The following is a 26,345-nucleotide window of genomic DNA, read 5'->3' on the forward strand; positions in this document are numbered from 1 at the left end:
AGGCTATAAGCTCTCGCGTCAGGTAATTTTATACTAAATGATTTTTTCTCTGGACCCATATGAAGAATCTGAAGTCTGCTCACAAGTCAGCCTATCTATCATACCCAAATTTCCTCAGTGTTAAGTGGTACTTAAAGTGTCGGGTGTCTGAAGGAATATCCTTGCACAATAAATGGTGTTCAAAAAGTGAAACGACGTTGATAGTCAGTGATTTAAGATTGGGGTATGGTGGTTATTGGGCAAGAAGCATCCGCGGGTGGTGTCAAACAGGTGATTTCATATTAGTAGCATAACCAAGCACTGTCCAATCTTAATGAGACTTTAGAGCTTGCATAGAGACTAAACTTGGGTTTTTATAGTAAAGGGAAATGCCACTGTTTATAAAATAGAAAAAAACTGGTCTGTTTAATATCTTTAGTTGAGATGGAGATTTACAATGAATTGTGTGTGTATGTAGCTAACATCAAAACAAAGTTAAAATAAAATCGCCAAGTATCGGATAATAAATATAACGTTCATGAAGATAGACTTTAACGTAAATAAATACGGGATTCAACCCACACATCATTCCTAAAGCATCTGAAAGGTCTGCATCATGGTGTGTTGTCCATGCGTCAAGGCGTTCTTACCCCAAAGCGAACCTTCTGTAGAGATATAGACAATATAAATAAAATATACATTCAGTGAGGTGAAATAGTAATGCAATCTTATTTTATTGTTGTAGTCATCATTATAACCACCACGTTCTTGCCATACAATATCAGTGAATCTTAGTTGAGATGCAATGCTACTGACACAAACTTCAACTTTGATCATTACCACACCCTGTCTTCTTTTTTCAATGCTAAGTTAGAACTGCTTTATGGAAAACGCCTCAACTTGTGGCTGTCGAAAGTTAGCCAATCTCTTGAATTTATTATTAAACTTATTAAGTTGAAGTTGTCCTATTACGCACAAGAAAATCGCTGTTTGTATATGAAATTTGATAAACCTAACAATAAAGAAGGAATATCAACGATTTTAGTGCGAGTATTTTAATTGTCTTTATAAATTAACACCACCTGCGTATATCAAGAGAAAGGGTTTTCCGCCTGATTATCAATAAGCTGAACTCAATGTAGTGCTTTTCGACGACATTAAAATAAAGGCGACACAGAACAGCAAATCAGTTAAAGTAATTGTCACAATTCCCATAGAACGACCATGAATGTGGACGAAGATGCTTTCGTCGCGTAATTTGTTTTTCGATATGAAGTGATTCAATTCAGAAGTGGTCTTTATTTTCCGATTCTGTTTTGTTTCTTGGAATTTCTAATGTATACGCTGTTTTCCAGCAAACGTTGAAAGACGTATTTCGATGAAACACAGATTTAATTAATGATACCCAATAGTATCGGTTGTATCGAACGATGTCTGGTTTCTGTATCAGACAAACACTTGAGGTTACCAGAAAACTTTGAAAATAACAACCGCACTCGTCTCGACTATTAAGCATTAATCAGTATATTTGTCTCGTAATTACCGATAAATATAAATGTGTCACAGTTGTGTGTAATATTTCTTTCTTTTGACGTCATATTACTCTGTACAATACTATATAAAATATTTTAAACCGCGAAAGAAATATATTTTTCGTTTAAATAGACTAAACGCAGTAGCAGCAGAAAATTGTATCAAATTTAGTAAGGCTCCCGTTTTGAGCGGTATGAGGTTCCTAATTATTGTCACGATTTTAATAATTTTTGTTTGTATATTTTTGTATTGTTCATTACTCATTTTTTACATTTAATTCATTTCAATATTTTTAAATCGTTTTTTAGTACTTCTTATTTAAACCTATTTTAGTCGCATTTCCGTTTACCACGTATATTGTATAAGCAAAACCGCTTCATATTGAATGTAAATTATTTATCCTTAATTCTTTATTCTTAAATATAATTGCAAAATGGAATTTGATTGAGCAACTAACTTTGAAATATATGATTTTTGAGAGAAACTGGATTAGAGATTAGGGCATTTTTGTTAATTGTGTAATATGTAGCCAGTTATAACGAAGTGATTGTATTTGAATGTTCATAAATGGTGTGCGTTTGATTGTGAAGGTTCCTTTTTTGTTTTACATTATGCATTCGAGAATACCGATTCTTTTTCGATATACGATATAGTTACTTCGGCCATACGGATGTTATGGAAATCGCAGGTTGTACACCACCTAACGAAACAATGCCGTTGTTAGACCTGGAATGAGGGCAACGCAAATAGTGAATTAAAATTGTTTATAATTATAAATACGCAAACATTAACGTTCGCATTTATATAATTAAGTTCTTGCCAAAAACACTGCATTTTATAAATTGTGGCGTTGATTCGCTATCGACTGCCTGTTGAATCGCACCATGGCACACTATCGGTTCATCTAGGGCAACAGAACGTCACAAAGCTGTAAATCAATGGTCTTTCTCAAGAAGTAAGTGTCTATTAATTACGTTGCCTTCCCTAGCAATTAAGAGATTTTCACGCCTTCACGGCCAACTTTCTATACGAATATAAGGGATTTTAAAATGATTATAAATCACAGTTAGCTAAGTATCTCTCAGCACATTCCCACCCAATGATTAGTGTCAGGGCCATACATAATGTATTCTAATGTAAGCAATGATAAACTTGAGGTTCAAAAACAGCAAAAAAAATGTTTTATCGCAAACCATTTTTTTAAATCTACATTATCACTCAAACACTTTGCAAAAATAGTATAAAAACTGCTCTTCAATCTGTTTGATGTAGATTTTTAACGACTGATGTATGGTCGCGAATGTGATGTTTTCGTATATAAATAGGGAGATGAATACAAATCGGACACATGGTCAACCTTTTCAGTATTTATGCGAAACACATTACATGTTTTTAGATTAATACTTTAAAACGATTGCATGTCAATGCATGTTCGTTTTACTCCTTACACGACTATTATGATCAGTCGATTTCAGCAACACAATAGAGTTTAGATTTTAATATGCTTGATTTAAATTAACGTTGACTTTTTATTGAGGCGTTTATTAAATTGAATAGGTATATGAACGTTATTTCATATTAAAACACGAATAAAGTGTATTCAAAGTATAGGCATTTGTAAAAAAACAAACACAAGTGAAGTAAATTGTGTCCTTTTGCAGCAAACAAATAAGCGTTCAACTCCAAAGGATGTTACCGAAGGAACGCACTTTGATGTCAACCAGACTTTGGTTTGATTTTTGTTGTTAATAATCGTAATAAAAGAAATGTAGATTGCAGTGGTTATTATTCCCCTCAACATCTGCCTTTTATCATTATCTACAGAATCATCATCATCATCAGTCGCAGGACATCACCATCAAAAACATCAAAAATGAACACATTCCTTACCAAAACATTTAATTTCATCACCTACAATAACAGCAGCAGCATGCTTCCGTCCCCGCTATTATCACCATCGTCGTATGAAACACGATAGATCAATCATCACACGTATAAGGGTATTAATCACATGTTTCACATAATCAGTCACCAGACATGAGTATTGCTGATATTATCAGAACAGAACAGAACAGAACAGAATATTTATTACGACTTGTACATAGTACATCGTCAGTGTTAACCATACTATAATAGATATATCAATAGGTCATGTGAAAAGTAAGTGATAATACAGAATTTAGTAATGAACATATATAAACATAATACATGGCAGTAGTGGGAATACTTAAAAAACAGTGACTACATTTTACAACAAAAAATATGCGAAAGGGTGGCAATCAGCTATTATGCTGTTAACATATATGAAAAGGGACTAAATACAAATTAGTCATTTTAAGTATTTAATTTGCGCTGTTATGCTATTTAATAGAAGGAAATAGCCAACATATATTGCACTGGCTATATAAGGCAGCAACATGTATAATGAAACATGTCTGTTACACATTTATAGAGATACATTTTTAGTTCCGTACAATAAATGTTAACAATAGAGTTTCTAAAAAATAAATAACATAAAGCTATACATAGGTATTGAGCATTATGCTTATTATATTAGAAGTATTTGTGCAGATTTGATATAAAATATTATATACATACCATTTAACAAATTATTGCACAAACAAACATACAATAGAACCGGCGGATATTGGCACTCAGTTGGTTGTATTTGTATTCTGAACAATATTCAATATGGACTTTCTGATCAACAGTGCTTCTTTAACAAAAACAGATAATTTAATAGCTTCTTCTTTTTTACACAGTCTCATAAGGCTTAGAAATTTATACACTGATGGTCGCTTGAAAAAATAAGGTTTTATGTATTTTTTCCTGATATCGTTATAACAAGGGCATATTAAAATAAAATGATATTCGTCCTCTATATCACGTGAGCTACAACAAATGCAATATCTTTCTTCCCTAGCAATTCGATTAGTACTAAACCTACCCGTTTGGATTCTTAGTGGGTGACTAGACATTCGTAATCTACAGAAGTAAAATCTGAGACTTTTAGGTAAAACATCTAGGTATTTTTCATATTCAAACGTTAATTTAAATTCTTTGTACAACATTAAAACAGGACTTTCAAGCGAGCGTAACCAATCTTGTTTAAAACAATCTATGACTCGGCATTTAAATTCAGCCAAGAAAGCGTTTTTGTTAATATACTGATAATTTTCGAACACGTATGCGAACCCATAATCATTTAGGAGATGTTTTACATTTGTTACCCAATTTCTTTTCCCGTTAATACAATCTTTGAGAGCCTCGTTATAAACAACATTTAATATAATATTATCACTGTCTTTTATATTAAACCAATATTTAATTATTCTAATGTATCTATGGATATAGAGTGGATATCTGCCCAGCTCACCATAGACTGCAGCAGAACACGTATTGCTGTTTACTCTTAATAGTTGTTTACAAAATTTAAGGTGAATTCTTTCTATTTCCTTTGATTTGGTATAACCCCAAACTTCACAAGAATAGTTAGTATGGGTGTTACAAATGCATCGAATAGTTGGCAAAATATTTTGGGCGAAAGGTAAAAGTCGTTGCATTTGCAAACTAGAACATTTAAAGCTTTTAACGCCTTTCCATTCAGATGTTCAATGTTTTTACAAAAGTTTCCAGTGTAATTAAATACAGTACCTAGGTAGTTAAAATCATCAACAACTTCAATTGGCTGGCTATTATAGGTCCATTTTTCGTTTGTTAATAGCGCCCCACGTTTTCGAAAGACCATTATTTTCGTTTTTGTTATATTTACAGTTAGACCCCACGTACAGCAATATGAATACAAAAGATCTAAATGTTTCTGAGTTTCATCAGGAGTTTTACCTATAATAGCCATATCATCAGCAAACAACAACACAATCACAATTAAATCATCAATACTTAAGCCTGCATCAATATGTACTGCAAATAAAGCTCTAAATCTTCAACAAATAATGAAAATAATAGAGGTGACATAACTTCTCCTTGGCGTAAACCAATAGCGTAATTAAAGTATTCATTAGGAAGAGCATAATTTAACACAAGATTTAACTTTTTGGTACATGTCTTTAACAATTCTAAGTAGTTTTCCATCGATACCAGTTTTGTACATTTTTAACCACAGTGCATTTCTATAAATAGAATCAAAGCATTTCATCATGTCCACGTATATTACATAGAGCCTCGTATTTTGATTAAGATATTTTTGGACAAGTGAATGTAAAATAAAAATAGGGTCTACTGTTGAACGCCTTTTACGAAATCCGAATTGCGCATCCGAAATACTGTTATTGTCCGAGCAGAAATTTTCTATACGTTTATTCAAGACTGTGGTAAATAGCTTAGACAGGCAACTAACGAGAGTAATACCACGATAATTATTAACATCATCTTTGTGGCCTTTTTAATGTAACGGAATTATCAAGCCTTCCATCCAGCTTTCTGGGTAGTAACCTGAATTTAAAATACCGTTAAAAAGATCACATAAATGACTAGCAAGGATATCAATACATTCCACGAAATACTCGTTTAATAATTATCCCCACGCTTTTTGAAAAAAAGGTGGGGATATTGTGGTTATCTCCGCCGTCCGTCCGTCCGTCCGTCCGTCCGTCTGTCTGTCCGTCCGTCCTGGCCACTATCTCCTCCTACACTAAAAGCACTAGAACCTTGAAACTTACACACATGGTAGCTATGAGCATATGTGCGACCCTGCACTATTTGGAATTTTGATCTGACCCCTGGGTCAAAAGTTATAGCGGTTGGGGTGGGGCCGCGTCAGAAATTATCACTCATTTTTTTAGGTTATTTTACATTTACTTCTTTATTTCTACACCGATTCACTTCAAATAGATACTGGACCTCTCTTATGACAATATGGTCAATCTCAACCATGCATGGCCCCATTTCCAACCCTGGGGCGCCCCGCCCACATAGGCCACACCCACCAAAAATTTCCATTTACTATAATTTTTTCATTTCTACACGGATTCACTTCAAATTGATACTGAACTTTTGTTATGACATTAGGGTCAATCTCAACTATGCATGGCCCCAATCCCAACCCTGGGGTGCCCGCCCACATAGGCCACACCCACCAAAAAATTCCATTTACTTTAATTTTTTCATTTCTACACGGATTCACTTCAAATTGATACTGAACTTCTCTTATGACATTAGGGTCAATCTCAACTATGCATGGCCCCATAACCAACCCTGGGGCCCCGCCCACATAGACCACACCCACCCAAAATTGCCTTTACTATAATTTCTTCATTTCTACATTGATTCACTTCAAATTGATACTGAACTTCTCTTATGACAATACAGTCAATCTCAACTATGCATGGCCCCATTACCAACCCTGGGGCGCTCCGCCCACATAGACCACACCCACCCAAAATTGCCTTTTACTATAATTTCTTCATTTCTACACCGATTCACTTCAAATTGATACTGAACCTCTCTTATGACAATACGGTCAATCTCAACTATGCATGGCCCCATTACCAACCCTGGGGCCCCGCCCACATAGAGCACACCCGCCCAAAATTGCCTTTTACTATAATTTCTTCATTTCTACACTGATTCACTTCAAATTGATACTGAACTTCTCTTATGACAATACGGTCAATCTCAACTATGCATGGCACAATTACCAACCCTGGGGCGCCCTGCCCACATATGTCACCCCCACCCAAAATTGCCTTTTACTATAACTTCTTCATTTCTACACCAATTCACTTCTAATTGATGATGAACTTCTCTTATGACAATACGGTCAATCTCAGCTATGCATGGCCCCATTACCAACCCTGGGGCACACCTAGGTCAAACATTCGGCGTGGGGATACGCGTCGGCCTCTGCCGCGCCATTTCTAGTTGATCATTGCCAGGAGCTTTGTTACGCTTGAGCGATTTAACTGCACTGTGAATTTCACTTACGGTAATAGGCTGGTCAAATTCAGTATTACATGTGGATAAATTATTAAAATCATGATGTGTACAAAAATATTCCGCGTCTTCGTTGTAGCAGTTAGATAAATCATTACTCAGATTAGCAAAGTGTTCTTTAAATGCATCAATAGAAATACCAGCATAGTCTGGTTTTTGCTTACTTTTAAAATATTTCCAGAATTCTTTGGGTTTACATCTTTTTAGACCTTCAATTTCTTTCATTTTTTGTTTGTAACTGGCATTTTTACATTTTCTTACGATTTTCTTGTAAGATGATTTACGTTCTATTAGGAGTACCCTATTTGCGCTATTTTGATCCGAATTGAAAATGCGTAGTGCTTGCATATATGATTCTCGCGCAGAATGACATTCTTCATTAAACCAATCTGCGTGTTTTAGAACAGTATCCTGTTCTAAAAGTATCCTGTTTTCTCAGTATCCTGAGAAAAAAGGTTTGTTATTGAAAAGAAAGCACTTAGAAAACAACGGATTAGCCACGGCCCTTATAGTTTCAGAAAACTCTTCAACAGTTTTATTTATAGATTCCCTGCAAGAGATATCGATATTTTGGGTAATATTGTTAAAACGCGGTAAAAATCCTATAATGCCTATACGAAAGCGCTCCGCGTTTGCCTCGTTCCATTTGTATTTGATTTCGCACTGTGGATTATCTTTCTGAGCAGGTTTTGGGCATAATAATGAAAAACGCAACGGTGCGTGGTCACTCCATTCATTAAATGGTTCAATAGTAAAATCATTGATAAGTGAAAAGTGGCGTTCATTCATTAAAATATAGTCTATAACAGAACAACCGTTATTCGAGCAAAACGTGTAATTACTTGTATTAAAAATTCGACCATTCGACCGGCTGATATTATCATAATGAGGCCGATGGGATTCGACCGATGATTGCAATATTGGTAATCTGTCGATCAGAAACATGCATGCAGCTGATAATGCCGATGTCAATTACGACGGTGCTGCTGCTGGCGGTGACGATCTGATATCACGATGGTGACTTTGATGATGATAATAATACTGATCATAATGATAATAATAATGATAATGTTGTCGAATTATGACAACGACGATGGTGATGGTGGTGACTATAATAATGGTGATGTAAGTGTCGAAATGAGGATGTACTAGGCACAAGCAAGCATGCGTTTCGTTACATTATATATATAAAAAGTACTTAAACGCACTTTGATGTTGACCTAAAGCGAATGCACTTTGATTATGAAGACCGAAATTGTGTCTTTACCAAAGACCTTCTGTTTTCACAATAACAAACAAATGCAGTGCCGTGAGTGCAATTATAATTATATAAGTTTTTGGCGTGTTAAGAAAACATTGGTGAAATAACAACTGCAGGGGCCGTTAACATCCAATTTAAATAATTACAAAGAATGCTATAAAACTTACATTAAATTCGCAAGTCTGACGATTGACCACAAATCATCATACGCAATATTTTTCACTGTCAAAACATTCCACAATTTATTTAATTAGTGCGCACATAAAATAAAATAAAATTACGGAAAGTATCAATGTATCTTTAATGGATTCCTTCAACACAAAGCGATGCTCTCCTAATTTCTAATTTGAAAAACAAAGTTGCGTCAAGATAAAAATGAACTTATTCTCTTTAAATAAAATCGGTTATCTCCCTTTATATACTGCGTATATTTTTTCATAGGTGTTAATTTCAATCCAATACGCCATCTGACGCAGATTAGAACAACATCTGTTCGAAAGGAATAAACAAGAAAGGAAATAAAGCAAAATGCAGAAATACACACATACCTCGGCAAGCTTCGCCATTTTAATCTTTCTTCAACTCGTCGGATAAATTCAAGTACACCATCACGCTAACATAGTATTCTTAATATCTATCAAATGTACGTCATGTGATATTGTCATTGCGATTCGATTGTTATTTGATACATCCTGCATTGGCACCACCTCCTATCATTAGCGCCATCTCCTCTGCATTGGCTGCTTGCCTTTTGAAAAAAAGCAAAATTATCTATTACGTCAGCAAGAAGCAAATTTGTGTGCATGCAGCATCTAATATATGTTGTACGCACTTTGAAATGCTTTTTAAAACTCCATCATGCCACAACTTATAAAGATTCTTACGTTTTTAAATGGGTTCAGAATTTATGTTTCTGTACATTTTGAATGAATAACTCTTCGCTTATCGCACTAGATTGCCCGATTTTCACAATAATGCGATATATGCTGAATTTTTTTTTTAAACCTAATCACCCTGTAAAATTAATCATGAAAATTAAAACAGTTGCAATCGCGCATTTATTAATGCATGTCAAAAATGAGTTGGCGCACGTGATTAACGGCCATTTATAAGATAATGTATTAGAAACAACTGAAGAAGTTATACAGTTAATACATTTTTATAACGAAAAATAAAATTTCATTTTTCGACAAATACCTATCATATTAAATATTCGATCAAAACACGTATAAAGATATGTTGTATAGGTGCGTGCTTTCCTTAAAAACAGATATACCTGATTATGGTGTACCTAATGTTTATGTATTTTATTCTCAAATTAATATATTATTATAACTGCAATTACCCTTTAATGTAAAAATAACATGTTCAAACTCATGGATGTAAACATATTATTTAAATAAAATGAAGTCTTCTTCCTCCTCTCCAAATTCTGTCCGTCACCAAACCTAATAATACATTACTCCTTGATGATAACAATGTGTTATATGGTGTTCACAATTGAATGTTAATTGATGTAAAACACACCAGTATGTGGTGTTTTTCTTCAAATAACTTTTGTAAACAACTTTTCTTAAGAATTTAAACTAGTTCATTAAAGCCAGTTTTTTAGCTGCTTATGGCAATTTAAAATAAATCTGAATTTCTTTATTTTAGTATCCTGTGTTTTAGATTGTTCATTTGATGTGTAACGCATTCATGTGTACGGTTATGCTGCACACAACGTGAAACGTTGGCACCGATTTCAGATGTTTTCAATGATTTATTCTGAAATCTTTACGTTTCGTCACAAACTGCAAGAAAAACTGTTCTTGCTTATAAACTCAAACGTTTTACATGTAATGTATTTCAATAACTTGAGATATTTGCAAAAATAAAGTTCCTAACGGTGTGTTTAGATTTTGTCCAACCCGTGTGTAAACGCGTGTGAACCCCGTTGATCCTGCACCCTGATAATATGATGTTGATTAAAATAAGGCTCAAATCACGAGTTGTACTATAAAGCAGCATGTTTCGCTATAAACATGTAGATAGTAATACCTCTGTTATACCGCTAGCACATTTGACTATGATATGAGTTATGTCTTTATGACAAACATTTATATCCGAATTACCGTGTTCTATGTACAAACGTCGTTTAGTTGTTGAACAAATTTGTCTTTTCTCAGGTATATGGCGACGTCACACACAATTCTGTTTTCAGAAACACATTTGTTGAACGAAATCAACGCACTGCATTTATTATTTCCAAAATGACGCATTGTTAACATAGATTGCAGAGTGCAGTTTACAAGTTCTCCCAAACAGCAGTCGTCAGTATGGCCTGAAAAGATGAAGGACGTTAATAAGATAGAAATACATGTATTGATCATAGAACAAAATCACGTCATTCCATGTAGTTTACTGTCACGCCGTTTACTTACGCTTTGTCGATATATGACGTATATTCGAAAACTCCATGTGTTGAACACGTGTCACCGTAGCATTACAACGATATTCTTTTCCAACATTGGAATACAGCTCCTGAAGACTATGTATTTTCATTGCTAGTTGTCTTTTGTCGACGGATCGTAGATTGCTAACGAAGCAACTGTAATAATTCTAAAAAAAAATGTAATTGCATCATATATACGTAAAAACTAAGTTCATTTCACTAAAAATTTGTTTCGAAACGTGTGTAGGGCATTTAATTTCGAAACAACTATCTGATGGTTTTGAATGAGTATTATACCTGAAGGTAATGGCACATGTTTGTTGGGTCTTTTATCGTCTGACGCAACACTCCGATGGAGCACTCTACATGAGAATGAGTATCACAAACACGACTGCTGCTGTGTCCTCCGCCTCTGAAGTCTATACAAGATAGCAAATGTATCGATTATGTACACGCGTCGTGTAGTTGAACACCTAAATACTTCAATTATGAAAACGAATGCTACTTCTACTGCTTACTAATGCAATACAACTTCTACTGTTTACTAGTGCGATAAAACTTCTTCTGTTTACTAGTGCGATACTACTTCTACTGCTTACTAGTGTGATACAACTTCTACTGCTTACTAGTGCGATACTACTTCTACTGTTTACTAGTGTGATACTACTTCTACTGCTTACTAGTGCGATACTACGTCTACTGCTTACTAGTGTGATACAACTTCTACTGCTTACTAGTGCGATACTACTTCTACTATTTACTAGTGCGATACTACTTCTACTGCTTACTAGTGTGATACTACTTATACTGCTTACTAGTGCGATACTACTTATACTGCTTACTAGTGCGATACTACTTCTACTGCTTACTAGAGCGATACAACTTCTACTGCTTACTAGTGCGATACTACTTTTACTATTTACTAGTGCGATACTACTTCTACTGCTTACTAGTGTGATACTACTTCTACTGCTTACTAGTGTGATACTACTTCTACTGCATACAAGTGCGATACTACATCTACAGCTTACTAGTGCGATACTACTTCTACTGCTTACTAGTGCAATACTACTTCTACTGTTTACTAGTGCGATACTACTTCTATTGCTTACTAGTGCGATACTACTTCTACTGTTTACTAGTGCGATACTACTCCTACTGCCTACTAGTGCGATACTACTTCTACTGCTTACTAGTGTGATACTACTTCTACTGCTTACTAGTGCGATACTGCGTCTACTGCTTACAAGTGCGATACTACTTCTACTGCTTACTAGTGCGATACTACTTCTACTGCTTACTAGTGCGATACTGCGTCTACTGCTTACTAGTGCGATACTACTTATACTGCTTACTAGTATGATACTACTTCTACTACTTACAAGTGCGATACTACTTATACTGCTTACTAGTGCAATACTACTTCTACTGTTTTCTAGTGCGATACTACTTCTACTGCTTACTAGTGCGATACTACTCCTACTGCCTACTAGTGCGATACTACTTCTACTGTTTTCTAGTGCGATACTACTTCTACTGCTTACTAGTGCGATACTACTCCTACTGCCTACTAGTGCGATACTACTTCTACTGCTTACTAGTGTGATACTACTTCTACTGCTTACTAGTGTGATACTACTTCTACTGCTTACAAGTGCGATACTACTTCTACTGCTTACTAGTGCGATACTACTTCTACTGCTTACTAGTGCGATACTGCGTCTACTGCTTACTAGTGCGATACTACTTATACTGCTTACTAGTATGATACTACTTCTACTGTTTACTAGTGCGATACTAATTCTACTGCTTACTAGTGTGATACAACTTCTACTGCTTACTAGTGCGATACTACTTCTACTGGTTACTAGTGCGATACTACTTCTACTGCTTACTAGTGCAATACTACTTCTACTGTTTACTAGTGCGAAACTACTTATACTGAATACTAGTGCGATACTACTTCTAATGTTTACTAGTGCGATACTTCTTCTACTGCTTACTATTGCGATACTACTTCTACTGTTTACTAGTGCGATACTACGTCTACTGCTTACTAGTACGAAACTACTTATACTGCTTACTAGTGCGAAACTACTTATACTGCTTACTAGTGCGATACTTCTTCTACTGCTTACTAGTGCGATACTACTTCTACTGCTTACCAGTGCGGTACTACTTCTACTGCTTACCAGTGCGATACTACTTCTACTGCTTACTAGTGTGATACTACGTCTACTGCTTACTAGTGCGATACTACTTCTACTGTTTACTAGTGCGATACAACTGCTACTGCTTACTAGTACGATACTACTTCTACTGCTTACCAGTGCGATACAACTTCTACTGCTTACAAGTGTGATACTACTTCTACTGCTTACAAGTGCGATACTACTTCTACTGCTTACTAGTGCGGCACTACTTATACTGCTTACTAGTGCGATACTACTTCTACTGCTTTCTAATGTGATACTACTTCTACTGCTTACTAGTGTGATACTACTTCTACTGCTTACTAGTGCGATACTACTTCATCTGCTTACTAGTGCGATACAACTTCTACTGCTTACAAGTGTGATACTACTTCTACTGCTTACAAGTGCGATACTACTTCTACTGCTTACTAGTGCGATACTACTTCTACTGGTTACTAGTGCGATACTGCTTATACTGCTTGCTAGTTCAATACAACTGCTACTGCTTTCAAGTGCGATACTTTTTCTACTGCTCTCTAGTGCGATACTACTTCTAGCGGTTTCTTGTGCGATACTTTTTCTACTGCTTACTAGTGCGTCGACGACCACAGACTCAATTATATCATCGCTTTTTATAAAATTGAAATTGAGAAACATTATAGCAAACTTATGATTGTCCTTTCATGTTCTATATATTGATATGTTCTAGCTATAGAAACTGGTAAGCACTTACACAATCGAAGAAATGAGAGAATTTGTTCATGTTGTACCTTTTGAAATTTAAGATGAGTACCATTTTGTTCTTATAAGTCTTGTATATGACAATTTCAGAAAGACACTTATACCTGATGTTAACAAAAGAAGACCAATAAGGCTATCACGTTTAAACGTTTTAAAGGTCGCGTTTCGTGTTTTGCTCATAAACGTTTACCAAAACAATAAACGTTTGAAAGATAGTCAATTTCAATATAATAAATAGTGGGGTGCAAATAACGTAGCCGACTAGCCGTACGAAGTATAGCGACGACGAACTGCGAAATCCGGGTACTTGCGGTTAATCAGGGCTACCCAATTCGGCAGAAATTTATTTCTGATTGGTTAGAGGATGGCACTAACGGAAAATCTCTTTGCTACTTTACGAAAATCTTACAACATTGCAACGAAACAGTGCGTATGCCGCCATCTTAAAATATTCGAAGTGATTGATTAACAAAGTAAAACACTGAGGAAGCATGTTGAAAAGCAATACTTTAACCAAATTATATATTGATTACGTTTTTGCTAGTTAACTGTTTTTTCATTTTCTGCGGTCAAACGATATGCACATTGTATTTCATGTGCAAATTACGTACATTTTTTTCGGAGTGTCGTTTTCGAATGCAGTATTTTGCATCGATTTTACATTATTTTCGACATTCATTTTTTTATAGAATGACGAATTAACATGTGGTGATACGGATGGTCTGGTTTATAATATTTTATGGTTTTAATATGACGTATTGCGCGAATGGGATATGCGCTGAATATTACTTCCGGAAATAATTACTATTTTTAGTTTGGAAATGCAATGGTACTGATGCTTTTTAAACGGACATAAGGATATCGTTTAAACGGTAACGTTTCGTTTATTTAATTTCGTTTAAACGTTTAGAAAAATCTGTAAACGTTACCCTTAAAGACCAAGTATATTTACTATTTTACAATTGTAGAATGAAACTAGATAATGTTCATTGATACTTCTAGCAAAGTATGCATTATAGCCCATAAACTTAGGGCCGATAATGTATTGCTTTTTAACAAAACATATTAGTTTTCCCAAATTAAGCATGTGTATGTAATATCTAACTGGATATATGTTTTCAATCAAATACCGATTTTAAACATTGACTTAGATTTGTAAATACATCATGCCTTCCCACAAAAATTAAAGATTTAGTTTTAAAAGGCTTAAAACTTCAATTTAACGTTATTGTTTTCAAATGCTTTTTTCTGTGTGTGTGTTTTTTTTTGTTTTTTTTTCGTATGTGCATTTGTTGATTTATTTTTCTTTTGATCTTTGTTTTGTTCTGTTCTATTTGATAACACAATTTTTAATTATAATACCATTTGATTTACCTTCCTTCACTTGATAGTGATGTACAAATTTAGGTATTTCGTAAGGAGAATGTAGCTGTGAGTACGCCATCTGCTTTGGATCTGGAGATGTAACTTCGACCCTGTAAAAGATATTTGTTAAATATGCATGTGGTTGCAACTCTGACGTGTCCAGCAATAGATGTACAATGCGATACAACATACAAATATGGGTTTTTCATTCAGTCAGCAATAGTATTCCTAAATTGCATTGCGTGTGAGTGAATAATCTTCGATTCGTCGGAAAGATTCCAATATCCTTAAGCAGTTAATTTTATACCTTGTATTTCTCTCCTGAGATACATTTTAACTAACACTGAGAGAACCACATCTTGTAAAGGTATGCGTTTTATTGCGCAACATATGTTTTTCTACAAACAAAAATGATATTGTTGATAGCTAAATCACATTCTGTCTAAACCAGTGGTGAAATCAGAACGTCAATTAACGTAGTTGCAACCTAATTGCAAAGAAATCGAATTTGATCAGCTCTTGTATCAAGAAAGCTTAAGTTAAAAAAGACTGGAAAGCAACAAAATCAAACAAATTAGTTTTCCATACGTTGGTTTTTGTTCACGATAGGGAGCTTGTTCGGGAGGCCGCAATCCAATCAGAGCGGTGGTTGGCACATGTGTACACATAAGTAACAACAGAGCCTGCAAGACGCCATGGTATATGTGAGGCAAAATATTAGGAAAATAATCGTAGATTACATTTAAATTATCCTTCACTTGTTAAGACAGATGTCATATACAATTCATTTCACAACGTGTTGAGTATGTATGAACCCTCAACGGGGCCGAAATATTGCGTTTGCCTTTTCCTTTTTCTTTGATAGATACTTAAAAAAAAAATTCGTGGAACCATTTCAATTACCTTACTTAAGTATGGCATTAACAAAGAGAAACGTTATCACTTCATTGAGGTAAGGACAAACATGTTTTGCAAACATCTTTGATTAGGTAATGGTATGCAAGAAGGTCCCTTAAGAGTGCCTTACTGCGCGTTCGTGGCGAAAGCAAGCTCTTTTTTTATCGATGCAACTGTTTGACAAACAGAACATAATTGTTGCATTAATATTGATTTAATATTGATTTCATTTATCTTAATGAAGTACTGAACACGCTATGTTATTAAAATTTATATAAAATCACAATCGTGCAAATATAAACAAAATAGGAAAATGATTCATAGTAAGCCATAATTTAAATGCTGGTTAAATTATATCACAAAGTAGCATTGATAACAAGACTAATAATGTATACTATGTCTTAAAAAAGAAAACCAAGTCTCATTATAAGAAAAAAAAAATTTATATCGGTACATGTAAGAATAATCATTAATAAAAATCAGAAAAATAATAAAGCGTTTTCAACGATAATTGGAAACTACGTACGTGATTATCATTGCACTTAAAATGTGCCTAACTTTTTAAGTCTGAATGGTGTATTGGTAGCGAGTTTTATTTTGTTTCTAAAGGTCCTAGTTTCGGATCCCGAGACAATCAATATTGTTATATTATTTTTTTACTTTCATTTTTATTGTAGACTTTTACAAATATTAATTTTGTTGAACACAGTGTGGACTAACATTAAACATTATTTGAAAATCTGTGAAAAAGTACATTTGACATTTAATAGTGTTATTATCCAGTACTCCTTGATCATGGTACACGGTGAAGCAATCAAAAAAATTGCAGCTCAATTATAAAACGCTGAAAAGTTTCTTTTTTATTTGTTATGGTTGTGTTACATAAAACACAATTGATGTCATGTGTTATCACAATCGCCTTCTACGTTCAGAATAACGCAAAGGCAAACATGGCGATGATAGATGAATTTAATTGGGTAAATTTGTTTTTATATTCGGACAAAACGAACGATAGCAAAATTTGAATTCTGACAATACGGCAAATATAAATTGTTAGTATCATCACACATCTACGGTTTAATTTAAGCGCCTTGTAACCATTTCTCAAGGCTAGTCAAACTTTCCTAAGTAGAAACTATTGAACGAGATTCTGTTTCATTGTGTTTATAAATGTATTATATTAATATAATATGCGTGACACTTTTACAATCAAACTCGGATTGGAATCAACGATCAGTTTGTTCATAAATTTGATTAGAAATGTATGCAATTTAATGTCGTCACATACAGATCGATTAACCTATCCGTGCTTGAGGAAACAGACAAAATGGCACTGCTGTTTATTTGATGTTATATTTTATGTTAAAGATTTTGCATAATTATTTCAACAAACTGGACTGTTTGGTACCATTTATTACGACTTTATTTATATCCGTGTCGTTGGAGAATATGTTTATTGCAGCCCGTTGACCGCGACGGAAAGTTAATTAAGGTTTCAGTCGACATCGCGGTGTTATTTTGGTGCAAAGATTTAGTAATGGCGAATACGTCAATAACATTAGCTATATGTATGGCCAAAAGGAAAATGAACAAATAATTCGCTGCTGAACGCATATTTCGGTTACGGAACCGCGATAAAGATGATTTATGGCTGGACATATATACATGTTGGCACACGAAGTTATGATGCTATATATTCATGTTTTTTGCGTATTATATCATATGGGACGAGCACGCTGATTTTTAGGCACATTTAAGAAACGAACAAATATTTTGTGTTATGTGAAAAATGATTCAGATTCGCAAATTTTCGTTTTAATTATGTTATTTGTGAGGAATCAGTAATACTGTACATTTAGAATGCCATAAAATATCCATAATAGACATTTTTTGACAATTTAAAACCCCAAAGAAAGAATTGCTTATATAGAGTATAAAAACATCTCTCAATGTATGAGCGCCGAGTGGTCTAAGCGTTAGAATTTTACTCAAGGGGTCATTAGTTCGAGCCCACTTGAGGTTTACTTTTTTTCTTTCTTTTAATGTATTCTTGTTTTTAACTTAAGCTTTTTAGATCCAATGTTTACATAAATCAATATAAAGAATTTAATGACAAAATGTCAAAATCTGTGAAAATGCCACTTAAATAAGACCTAATTGTTTGATTAAACTTGAAAACAAAAGTTATAAATTACAAAAGTTGTATTAGCTACTGACCTTATTTTTACAATGATTTAGTACAAGTTTTTATTAAAACATAAGCATATTTTAAAAAGCTTTGAGTTATTTATATTCGCCCTTTTCTACGCAAATGTTGCTCCTTTTTGTTCAACGAAATTATATTTGTACCAAAGTGACGTTAAAATAAAATATAGTATATATATATATATATATATATATATATATATATATATATATATATATATATATATATATATTTATAATATGTTCATATTAATCTATGTAATTCTATAAGATAATATTTTGGTTTGTTGTTGATTCAAATATGTGTTTTCGCGAAATTTCGCTGTTTGTTTACAAACATATTTATGAACCATGTAAGGTACATGTAAATGCAATTAGTTGGAACACATCGCAGTTCAAATATTCAAAATAAAAATGTTTGTCTTTACTTACGATAACCGAATGGAGAATATCCATGTTAGCCAATGAAACTGTTGACAGTGCTGTTGTCGCATCTAACACAATATCTAAACGCTCCCCCATAGAGTTGGCCGCAAGCCTACTACACTGCAACGCCGATATATCGCGGACCGTTATATCGCACTGTCCAATATATCGCGCTTTGGCTATGGCTCCCAAAAATCCGACAAGCATGATCACTAAATGTCATGTTTTAATCTGAGAATTCGCTAACTTAAGCAAAAAAACCGGTTCTAGCAAGTATTAACACCCTTTATGTCGCGGCTTACTATAGAACGCAGTGAAGCGTGAAAAACAGTCGATAAATGACAGTGTTGTGTACACACGGCTGGGATTGTTTTTAACACTTAACAAATAACCAATTAGTGTCATTTCAAAGGTAATAATGGCAGTTTACTGGTATATTAATCGTTTAATTTCGGTACTGGTCATGAATTTCTTTGTTCTAATAAAAAGCGCGCGAACATTGGCGTGGGTGTATTTATTTGTAAATAAAAGTTTCGTAGCGGGTACAACATTGAGATAATTTAATTTCCATTAAAAGTTTCGTTGTAAATTTCAACTAAAGTACCGCGGTATCTCGCGAATTATGTGGCATTGACATTTCCTCTTAATAAAATATAATTCAAACACGCTGTATCGTTACCGTTACGCTGTTTCAGTTCCTTCATTAGGACTATTTATAAGGGTAAATTCGAATCTATGCACAATTATATTTTAGACGTTTTTTAAGGCAAGAATTTTTGTTTTGAACTGTTTTGCGAGCGATCGTACAAGAAAATGAAAAATATAATTTACATTTTGGTTTTTATGATAAATACAGATACGTATGTAGCTATGAAAAATGTTTATTGTATAATTGGTTTGCAATTATTACAATAAAAATATGTAGCATCGCCGTATATAAAATAAAAACATTGGGGAAATTTGACAAATTAGCCGCAATTCAATTTAGTTAGACATTTCTCGAATTATATCGCGCGCCGGATATATCGCGCTCGCGATCTTTGGATCCCAACAACCGCGATATATCGGCGTTGCAGTGTATTGGGTAATTCGAAAGGCAGCCTGTCGTAAAAATTGATTATTAATAGGTGACTTATTTCTTGAACTCGTTATATCTTCTGTTACGACTACGTCTACTTTTACTACAATCACTACATGCCGGAGGTGATTAGATTTTTTTAGGAATTATTAACCCTTGCTGTATTCATTTAGTTTCCGCGATTGTGATATTATGTGTTAAGAATAGTTACCAAAGTTACTTACAACTATTACTGGGCTCAAACGGATTATTGTTACATGGTATATATAGTAGTCCTTTACAAATTGTGTCCAAGTAATGTCTAGTGGTACCATACTTGTTATGACCCGGGTTCCAATTTGTTTCAATATACATATATGGCAAAATCAATTATAAACATTATTTTCCTTATCCGTTTCACTCAGGGGTATATATTTGTTAATGTACCATCGTAAATTGAGTTTCTGCAAAATTTATAGAAATGATGTCTCTTGGCGAAAGCGTTAATCTGTCGTATGGGTAACCCTGTTTCTAGTTAACCTGTCGTATGGGTAACACTGCTTCTAGTTAATCTGTCGTATGGGTAACCCTGTTTCTAGTTAACCTGTCGTATGAGTAACACTGTTTCTAGTTAATCTGTCGTATGGGTAACCCTGTTTCTAGTTAACCTGTCGTATGGGTAACACTTTTTCTAGTAACCCTGTCGTATGGGTAATACTGTTTGTATAGCCGTTTTTTTAACAGTTCATTCTGTACAATACTAATTAAAGCCACACAACTTGAAATGAAATACATGTTAATCAAAACATATAGATGCAAGTTGAAAGTGTGCAAATTGTCATTAAATCTATAACCTAGTTAGCAAGTACATTTTTTAATTTAAAACCCGAAAGTAGGATTTCTATTCGTAAACGTCCATTTCAACCAACGCGATTATTTTTAAGTTTTAAAGCGCAAAAAGACGGATTTCTACCGTGTAACCACCAGATATATTCTAATTGGCATAGATAAAATTAAAAATATAGCCTAGGTAGCAAGTAATTTATTACTTTTCAAACGATACCGCTTTTATAACCGAAAGTAGGATTTCTATACGTATACGTCCATTTCGACAAACGCGATTATGTTGAAGTTTAAAAGCGCAAAAGAGACGGATTTCTTCCTTGTAACCGCCAGATATATTTTGATTGGCATAGATAAAATATGATTTTTATTTATACTTAAATGTACTGTGCCATGTATTTCATTTCAAGGTGTGTTCCTTTAAACGTTAATGGATGTAAACACACCGGTAAGTGGTGCTTTTTTTTCAAATAACTTAAACAATTCTTAAGAATTTCAACAAGTGAAAAAAAAAAGACAGATTTACATGCAGCTTATGGCAATAAGAAATACACCAGCATTACTTTATTAAATAAGCATATATTCTTGCTCTAATATTCGATGTGTATACTGCACGGTTATGCTTCACGCAACGTGGAATTTTGTCTTTGATTTCAGACGTATTCAATGATTTATTATTTTACCTTAAGCGATCGTTGCAAACCCCCAGAAAAACTGCATTTAATGCACTAGAGATTTTTTCAAATGTATTTCAATTAGATATTTGCAAAAGAAAACAGTTCTTGACGGTGTGTTTACATTCTGTCCAGCTCATGTGTTAACCCCGGTTACCCCGTTGATCCTGCACCCTGATGCATGGTATGTAAGATGATAGAAATGAATCATTATGTGCCGATGCGCACACACATTTTTGGAAATAATAAACATGTTGGCACTGAGAGTTCAGATTTTTTATTTCATGTTTTAAAAAGTTTTTAATAAATCAGATCAAGTATGGGAATATATTAAAAGCACCTTTAATATGCGAATTTCTATTTTGTATTGCAGAATAGTATTTATAAAACTAACATAGACACTGTAAACGTCAAAAAATAAGGACTCCAGTTGTATATTTTTATATGATTTCAATACATCATTTGAGTTACGCCCAAACATGTTTCAATCCTCATATATCAACTTAATAAAGTTAGTGATGGCGACAAGAGTATAACATTAATATAATAGCATTGTGGAAATTTACAGTAATAAGAGTTCATTTATTTTACCCTAGAAAACTGTGATTTGCTGTTATGTGCATCTCGAAGACGTATTCACATTTATAATTAAATGTTGATGTTATTGGTATATATTTATAATATTCACATATTGATAAATAAAAATGTTTATCTCAATAAAGTGCAACCAGTTAAACTTCCATATCTACTACAATATCTTAACACTTTCAAAGTATAGCGCAGAGCAGCTATTAGATCATTGAAAAGGCAACCAACCGTCAACAATTAATCATTAAAATAAAACATATTTTGTAAACTTAACAATTCAAATTGTTGATTTCTATCTTTTGGAAACTTATCCAAATTCAAAATAATACACTACTTCTTCTATTACGACTACGTTTACAATAATTTCAAGTACAACATGATTGAGGTCATAAGAAAACACTATGCCTGGGTTGTGTTCACGTCATGCCCTGCGATGTGTATTCTTAGTAAAACCAAATTAAGCAATAATTGAGTTTGATTTATTGCTCAAGATTGTAGTTGGTTATATATCTTACTTAACATAATGATCATGATAACACGATACTCCTGGCTATCTGACTAGAATTTCGCTTTTGCCTCCTAGATGGGACAACTTGGAGACTCTTCTAAGTAACAACAGATAACAAACCATCGCGATTTTACTTATAAATAATGTTTATAAAGTTCTCTCTTTTATGCTGATGTTGGTATCAACATCCATATATATCGTTTATGTTTGTATTTACCTGAACCCTTCATATATTGTTATTTCGTGTTTCCAGCTTCGTATTTTGTATATGGAGAAATAAAAGTAAAAGCGTAGGTAATGTCATAGAGGTGTGCGATTTAGAATTTTCAATCGAATAGTGATCTTCTGCAAAAATATGGCAAATTATATATAGATTGTATACACAATTTCTTCTGTACAAAGCCAGGTGTTATATTAGGGATGTAAGATTATATCATAATCCTAAACACAGTTTGATCCTTTCATTCTCATATGGTCAATACGTGATACACATCGGGGTTCACACAGTAAAATATACTGAATATAGAAAAATAACGAAACAAGTCTTTGATATTAAAAGTGCTAAGAGCAGCATGATATGGTGTATTACATCGTAAAGAGCATCCCAATAAAGTTTATTCCGATATATTCCGTTATGTATAATCTTGCCACTAACTATGGTTCACATGGTCAAGACATACTTTATATATGTAAGATTATAACGTGTAAATCAACATGGCAAGGTGAACGATCTTAGGCAATCTTGACCTTCATGTAAAATGCATGCAATATAAAATCGCTTGATATCACTAATATATTTTATATTCGTAAACTCATACGATGTGTGAGTGACAATGAAACAATGAAACAACAGGATTGTTTCGATGTTTATTCAGATTGTATTATTATTAGTTTGCAACGTATCCTTGCGGGTACTGGATGTTGAAGCCAGCAGGGCAGTTTGGTGTAGAGCAGCACTTGCCAGCCGCTGGTGGATTCAGGGTACACTGGGGAGGTAAGGCCCATGTCACGCACCTGCAACAGTAAATATTGTAGGATAGGAAAAACACATGTTTAGGTGTCAAATATAACAGATCTTGCAAAGTGAAGGGCCTCTCGTTGAAGGAATTATTATTGAAAAGTTGTAAAAGAATTAAATGATATTTCGTGCACCGTCATGAGAACGCAATTATGAAATACAAGCTAAGTAAATGTTCAACGTGAACTTTAAGGTAAGTAACCTTAATACAAAGTCTTTTGTCGAGCTGCTATTGTTACTTTCTGATCAAACAACAAATAAATGCTCATTATGTTGTTTTAAGGCAATAAATCATAATTTGTAGCATACGAATCGTAAATAAAGAGGTAATGTTTATAAACATTACCATGATTATCAACATGATTAAAGGCGATATTGTTTTCTATCTCCCAAATTTCGAAGAAATTTCATGCCCCCTTTTCATTATCACAATGAGTACCCTTCCGAAACAATTATCAATTGCGTCATTCAAATATTATTTTGTAAACATAACATAAATTCATAAAATGAGCATACAACTCTTGGCATTGGTATTTCCCAGAGGACGCATCTACGCATTGACAGCTGAACTTGCAGCCACTCGTCCATGTCTGTCCTTGCGTATACGCCTGGCCGTTGTAAACACAGCCTGCAATACAAATACAATATCACAGTAAGCACCATTTGACTGCCAAACCCGATTGTATGTGTACTGACGCATATGTCTAAGTCATGTTTTGGTTTTGTAAGCTTAATAGTAGGATACTGACTGTTTTCTCAGCTTTGGTTTAACACGATTTTTCACTAATGAAATAAGACTCAATCTCGACAGAATCTCATTGGAAAACATAATTGTGCATATAATAAACTGTTTTAATTAAATTCCGTTATAAAAAAGACTCGTGCATAGAAAACAAGAAACCAAGTTATAATGTTGTATACAAAACAGCTAATATCATTAGTACACCATAGGCCAGTCATGAAACAACGCATGACATTTCGAACAAGAATATTTTCATAACTTCTTTTAATTAACTACGTTAAGAAAGCATAGACTACCGGATAATTGACCGGTCATTCCACTCCCTGTTCCAGTGCCTGTTCCGGTTATCGTTCCAGTTCCGGTCATGGTTCCACCAGTTCCTGTCATTGTTCCACCAGTTCCAGAAGCTACAGTTTACCAATAGTAGAAAAATATCCTATTTACACATACTTAAACTACATTTATGAACAGATTGCTTATCTTAAAGCTACGGTTGTTTGTTTACATGATTTTCCATCTTTGTGTACAGGTGGTCATTTTGAAAAGAATATGCAAACACTCACAGCAAAGGTGACAGTGACAAGCGCAGTTCTCTGTGGCCCACGCTTTGAAATCGGTTCTTGTGCATACATCGGCAGCGTATGAGGCGCAGTTGGGGATCTTGTCCATGCAGGTTCCAACGCATATCATTGTTCCACTGCTGCCTGTACATATTATGCCGTTATGCTATGTAGGGTATTGACTGTTGTCTTAATTTCGGTGTTTAACACGATTCGTCACTTTTAAATAAGACTAATCTTTTACAGAATCTCGGGAATATTTATATTCAAATGAGAAACTTTTTCAATAAATTTCTGTTATGAAATAATTGCACATTGCATTAGAAACCAAGTTGTTTTGTATATGATAGTAATACCTATTCAAATAACCACAATTGAACATTACAAAATAAACCAATATAGCAGCACGACGTATGCTCGCACAAATCCTTCACCGTCAATAACTTCATTAAATATTAAAGAAAGTAAAGCGACACTCTACCGGTCATGCCTCCTCCTGTTCCAGTCCCTGTCCCGGTTATCGTTCCAGTTCCACCAATTCCGCCAGTTCCGGTCATGGTTCCGCCAGTTCCGGTCATAGTTCCAGAAGCTACAGTTATATTGATATTGTTCATCATTTAATTATAGTTAAACTATTGAATACAGTGGAAAAAACTTTATTTATACAAGCATGCAATATGTTTATGAATAATAAGATCATCGCCGTTACAATTATATGGAATGGAATATAACGAACGGTTGTTAATTTTACATTTACAAACCACTTTAAGTCCATACATGTATACACAATTTGTCATTTCCAATTCTATTTACCTATGAACACGTTACTGTTTTCTGTATAAATAGGTCAGTCAATTTCAAAGCGATACTCATCTTCAATCTACATTGTTTATTAAACATGTTCTTTAGTGATTTTCCTCAGATGGTCATTCTCAGAAGATCTTGCGAGATCTCACCGCAAAGGTGACAGTGATAGGCGCAGTTTTCCTTGGCCCACTGTGTGTAAATCGTGCACACATCTGCAGCGTAGGTGGCGCAGTTAGAGAGCTTGTCATAGCAGGTTCCGCTTCCCATTGTTCCATTGCCACCTGTATATATGACGCCGTTATACTATATGGGGAATCTACCTTCTTTTTTTAAGTTGTGTGTTTAACATGATTAATCATTATTATAATTAGGCTCAATTTTAATATAATCTTGGAATAAGTTCATTTTAAGTGATAAACCTTTTTTATTTTTTTACGTTATAAAATAAATGCCTATTACATGAGGAACCAAGTCGCAGAATATGATCCAAACAACAATTCAGATGATTACCATTGCAAATACCTACACACACCAATTAACAAGTACGAAATAGACTCGAA

General features: G+C 34.1%; 2 protein-coding genes across 51 annotated transcripts in view; one reads left to right on the forward strand and one right to left on the reverse strand.

Annotated features, from left to right (window-relative positions):
- Positions 1-26,345, forward strand: part of LOC127844536 (transmembrane protein 241-like) — a 231,399-nt gene that overhangs the window by 149,570 nt on the left and 55,484 nt on the right. The window lies entirely within an intron of this gene.
- Positions 1-26,345, reverse strand: part of LOC127844527 (putative per-hexamer repeat protein 5) — a 119,152-nt gene that overhangs the window by 79,119 nt on the left and 13,688 nt on the right. For 43 of the 50 annotated variants that reach the window (XM_052374835.1, XM_052374836.1, XM_052374810.1 and 40 more), the window contains one exon: positions 25,935-26,066. The exons of 1 other annotated variant lie outside the window; for it this stretch is intronic. In XM_052374835.1, coding sequence (XP_052230795.1) covers positions 25,935-26,066 — 132 coding nt within the window. Of the gene's footprint in view, positions 1-24,981; positions 25,123-25,459; positions 25,568-25,934; positions 26,067-26,345 lie in introns of all 50 variants that reach the window. 6 more of the 50 variants (XM_052374809.1, XM_052374845.1, XM_052374833.1 and 3 more) reach the window with 3 other exon arrangements.

This window comes from Dreissena polymorpha, chromosome 9 (assembly GCF_020536995.1).
Source record: "Dreissena polymorpha isolate Duluth1 chromosome 9, UMN_Dpol_1.0, whole genome shotgun sequence".
Taxonomy (NCBI): Eukaryota; Metazoa; Mollusca; class Bivalvia; order Myida; family Dreissenidae; genus Dreissena; species Dreissena polymorpha.